This window comes from Eschscholzia californica, unplaced genomic scaffold (assembly GCF_041429995.1).
Source record: "Eschscholzia californica isolate CP2 unplaced genomic scaffold, dmEscCali1.0.p SCAF_2, whole genome shotgun sequence".
NCBI lineage: Eukaryota > Viridiplantae > Streptophyta > Magnoliopsida > Ranunculales > Papaveraceae > Eschscholzia > Eschscholzia californica.
Window position 1 is genome coordinate 45,087,568 of NW_028238309.1, and position 4,620 is coordinate 45,092,187.

Below are 4,620 nucleotides of genomic sequence, written 5' to 3' on the forward strand. Positions count from 1 at the left end.
GAGACTTGAATAAAAAGAAGAAAAGGGTTCAATTGGGTATAACAGAAAAAGCAACCACCCATAGTCCCATCTTTTTAAGAGAAGTAGAACAAGAGACAGCTTCTAACTTCTTTCTTCTTTTCTCTTCTTTTGGTAGGCACTCAAGAGGATTACTCATTTAGAATTTCATCTCTTTGCAAATCATATTTGAACTTTTTCCATAGTGGGTATTGGGTATGATCTAAATACAGAAATTTCCAATATAGATCATTATGATAATATCAATTTATCTTACTTTTTCCTGTTCTCTTATGAATTCTTCAAAGTAGATGTTTTTTTTGTCTTGAGTTGGTACATTGTTTTCACAGAAACCCAAATAAAAATTTGAAAAGAGAGCTTCACAAAGCCATGATTCATTGTGAGAACTATTTTAATGAACAATTCCAATTGAGTTAATTAATACTCTATGTGGTGAAAACTATTTATGGGTCTTTGTTTCCCTACTTGAGCTTGGTTCAATACAATATCTGATATCTCATAAGATTAAGCAAGTTTTTTCTTCTTTAATCTTCCAACTGATAAGCAAAGTTTCATTTAGTGCAAACATCAAGGAATTTTAACCTTAGTTGGAATACTTGTGTCCAAGTACTTGAATCCAAGTCTTCTTTTACAGGAGATCAGTCTCATTAGTTGTGATACAAATCATAATATCCAATTTCAATTATGACGTACGGCATATCAAGATCCATGAGGTAAATCATTTTATAACTTCACCTATCATTAGTTTTCAACTCAAATTCTAACTTTAACACATATGGGACTCCTTGAAATAAAGCTTTGTAGTTATAGTGCGTATAAAAAAGCGGAAAGCAAACAGCTGCGAGGCACCGATTGAACCAAAATCGTGTGTGATGTTAGGTTGTCATATATTGTAGATAATTGACTTTTGTTGTAGGTAGTTGACATATTCTGAAAATACTTACATATGTTAAATGTATGTACTTGATTTTGTTCTTTTCGGATTTTTATACAGTATTTATGCATCTATATATTCTTGATAATATTGGTTTGAGATTCTAAATTAATTTACTCTTGATTTCTAGAGTTCATGATGATCTTGAAGATTCAAACTTCGAATCAAGCGAGGGATATGATGAGGTTGAGCCCACACAGGTACCCCAATCAAGCCTAAAGAAGGTTGAGCAGGATAAACATGAGAAGATAGCAGGCAAGCCCCTGATAACTAAAGTACTATCCGAAGTCTTCTTCAAGGACTATGGGAGAGTTAAGAATAAGATATTCGATCCTCGAGGACTTGTTATTCATAAATGGAATAAAATTTTCTTCGCTGCATGTTTAGTTTCACTCTTTGTGGACCCTTTGTTCTTTTATTTGCTGGAAGTTCACAAGGAGATGTGCCTTAATATTGGGAAAGGCCTTGAAGTAGTCCTCATGGTTTTAAGGTCTTTGCTTGATATTTTTTACATAGTTCAGATTCTTGTGCGACTCCGAACAGCTTATATAGCTCCGTCATCTCGTGTTCTTGGGAAAGGAGAAGTTGTTATAGACCCTTCAAAAATTGCTTTAAGGTACTTAGGCAAAGGGTTCTGGGTCGATGTCATAGCCTCCTTACCACTTCCACAGGTATATATATAAATATACACCTATATGTGAATTCTTACTTATTAAGAACTAGAATTTTCGAGCTAGATTTGAGAATTTTATCTTTAATGCTTCCATCTTTAAGAAACAAACTTCACATTTTGTAGGTGATGATTTGGGCAGCAGGTCATACTCCAACGGGCTTAAGAGTGGCTCATACCATAAACATTATTCGGTTCACCATCGTTGTCCAATATGTTCCGAGGCTTTTTCTTATATTTCCACTATCAAAACAAATAGAAATGGCAAGCGGGGTTGTGACACAAACGGGATGGGGTGGAGCTGCTTATAACATGATGATTTATATGTTGGCAAGCAATGTAAGTTTCAATAACATGTAATAAATATAAAATCAATATTGTAAACTAAAGATGGATTCTCAACATGTATCCATTTCTCATGCTAAAAGGTAATAGGAGCATGTTGGTACCTCTTATCGATCGAACGCCATGAATTTTGTTGGAGAGAGGTCTGCCATCTCGACAGTGCTTCTTGCCAAAATGCGTATTTTGATTGTCGTAATATTGGTAATTTAGATAGGATTGCTTGGTTTGAATCGAGCAACATTACTGAGATATGCACTCCTAATAATGACTTCACTCAGTATGGTATATATGGTCCTGTAATATCTCTGAATATACCATCCTTGTCGTTCTTTTACAAGTATGTCTATTGTCTTTGGTGGGGACTGCAAAACCTCGGGTAAGTATTTATTTTATTCCGTTTATCCTTTACGTTTAACTAATTGTGTAACAGACTCCCGAAACATAGTATGCAAACATTATCTAGATCAATTTGTGCAGGGCTTTAGGACAGAATCTTGTAACAAGCATTTATATTGGTGAAAACTGTTTCGGCATCATCATTTCAGTCCTTGGCTTGATCCTTTTTGCTCTGCAAGTTGGAAATATGCAAGTAAGTCACACACGCGCACACACACACACACACACACACACACATAAAAGTAAACCCATATACACTTGATATATGATATATCTAATTTCCACGACAGTGAGATAAGGGTCTATGAACCTCAACTGTTCCATAATTTGTGCCCCAAATCTTATATCTCAATCCAGTTTTAACAATTGATATAGGTTTGTGTACTTATCTTATAGAGGTACTTACTGTCTACAACAATTCGACTAGAAGAGTGGAGAATCAAGCAAAGAGACACCGAACAATGGATGAGCCATAAACAGTTACCACTAGAATTGAGGCAGAATATTCGAAGATATGACCAGTTTAAGTGGACGGCAACCCGCGGTGTTAATGAAGAAGCCCTCCTTAAGGGCTTTCCAGTGGACCTCCGTCGAGACATCAAACGACACTTATGTCTTGATTTAGTTCGACGAGTAATACTATTCTGTCTCTTCTTGTCTGCTAATATAATATCACCAAAATCACTTAACTCATTGTTTGTTTTTTGGGCAACAAAAAACAGGTACCTCTCTTTGATGAGATGGATATGCGGACATTAGATGCGATTTGCGAGAGGCTAAAGCCCGTGTTATGCACTCAAAGTACTTATCTTGTCCGCGAAGGTGATCTTGTCAATGAGATGTTATTTATCATACGAGGCAACCTTGACTCTTTCACAACCAATGGTGGACAGGCCGGGTTCTACAATTCCTGCAGAATTGGGCCCGGTGATTTTTGTGGAGAGGAACTGCTAACATGGGTGCTCGACTCACATCTAAGTTCCATCCTTCCATCGTCCAATCGTACAGTCAAGTCTATATCCGAAGTAGAAGCATTTGCACTCAGTGCGGAGGACTTGAAATTCGTAGCTTCTCAATTTCGTAGACTTCATAGTAAGGAACTTAGGCATAAACTTCGATTCTACTCGAACCAATGGAAAACTTGGGCAGCATGTTTTATTCAAGCATCTTGGCGAAGATTTAAAAAACGGAAAGAAGCGGCTGCGCTAGTAGCTAAGGAGAATCCAATAATGATCGACCCAACTTTGTTGCCACTAATTGATATGACTGTTGTGCCCCCACCAGGATCAAGCTTGAGCGTGTATGCAGCAAGGTTTATATCAAACTCAAGAAGGGCTAAAATAGAGAAGTTGGTAGGTGGGCTAGATTTTTCACAGGGTGGCTCAATGGAAAAACCTCTAGAGCCCAATTTTGCTCCAGAGTGAAGGAACAGAATTGTTTACTTGGATTAGTGCAATAACTTCATGTACATATTGTTAGGGGTATGTCGTTTATATTTACGTATGTGATATGTAATGGAGATATGAAACGACTTAACTTTTGCTCATGATCGTTACGAAGTTTTCGTTACTGATCGTGACACATGAGAACCATCATTATATGATTTGATGAATCTCCATTTGTTGAGGTTTGATTCCAGATTTGTGTCGGATGTGTCAACAGACTCAACACACTGAGCTGGTCTGCCAGGTTTATTCGTCCGAAGGACAAACGTGGGTCGTTCGATCGCGTGCATTGGGTGCACGTGATCCATCTGATCGGGATGATTCCTGATTGCTATTTGCTCCCCAAACTGATTTTTCCTCTTCGTTGGTTTAGTCCCTAAGTACATATCTGAACCTCGTCTAAACTTTAAACATGAATATCTCATTCATCCGGAATCGGATTCGGCCGATTCTTGGCTTCAAACTCAAGATCTGAACGAGACAAAAGCAATGACATATTCTCTTTCTAAGTTTGACGATTCGGACTGAGCCAAAATTAGCTCGGATTCCAACAAATATGGTATTAAGGTTAGTTCCATGTGGACAAATATGAGACTCACTCAATAATAGGATTTGATATGTTTATCATCCATCAATATGATGTGTTGTTGTAACAGTTGGAACGCCTAGCCCTTTCAACCTGTCGAATGTAAGTTTAGAGAAAACTTTGGACCCATTTGAGAGGCCTGGACCAATTTTTCTTATGGCATGCTACTATTTTTCTGATCATATAAATTTGTCAGAATATATTCAGCAATTGGTGATATGGGACC

The 4,620-nt window shown here is 37.3% G+C and overlaps 1 protein-coding gene across 3 annotated transcripts; it reads left to right on the forward strand.

Annotated features, from left to right (window-relative positions):
* On the forward strand, positions 1–4,001 carry LOC147558268 (protein CNGC15b-like). Of its 3 annotated transcripts, none has more exons than XM_086664627.1 (8): positions 1–132; positions 653–731; positions 1,083–1,623; positions 1,749–1,961; positions 2,051–2,343; positions 2,445–2,556; positions 2,760–2,996; positions 3,086–4,001. In XM_086664627.1, exons 2-8 carry the CDS (start codon positions 703–705, stop codon positions 3,785–3,787), a joined length of 2,127 nt encoding a protein of 708 aa, XP_086520753.1. In that variant the 5' UTR covers positions 1–132; positions 653–702; the 3' UTR covers positions 3,788–4,001. The 3 variants fall into 3 exon arrangements, with proteins under 3 accessions (XP_086520753.1, XP_086520752.1, XP_086520754.1); XM_086664626.1 differs by having other exon boundaries at positions 14–213; XM_086664628.1 differs by lacking the exon at positions 2,760–2,996 and having other exon boundaries at positions 14–731.
* The last annotated feature ends 619 nt before the right edge of the window (positions 4,002–4,620 follow it).

Bases quoted from the DNA above. Each gene is read 5' to 3' on its own strand.
- LOC147558268 (XM_086664627.1), top strand. From the start codon at position 703: ATGACGTACGGCATATCAAGATCCATGAG. The intron at 1,624-1,748 runs GTATATATATAA...CACATTTTGTAG, and splicing joins CCTCCTTACCACTTCCACAG to GTGATGATTTGGGCAGCAGG. The intron at 2,557-2,759 runs GTAAGTCACACA...CTTATCTTATAG, and splicing joins TGCAAGTTGGAAATATGCAA to AGGTACTTACTGTCTACAAC.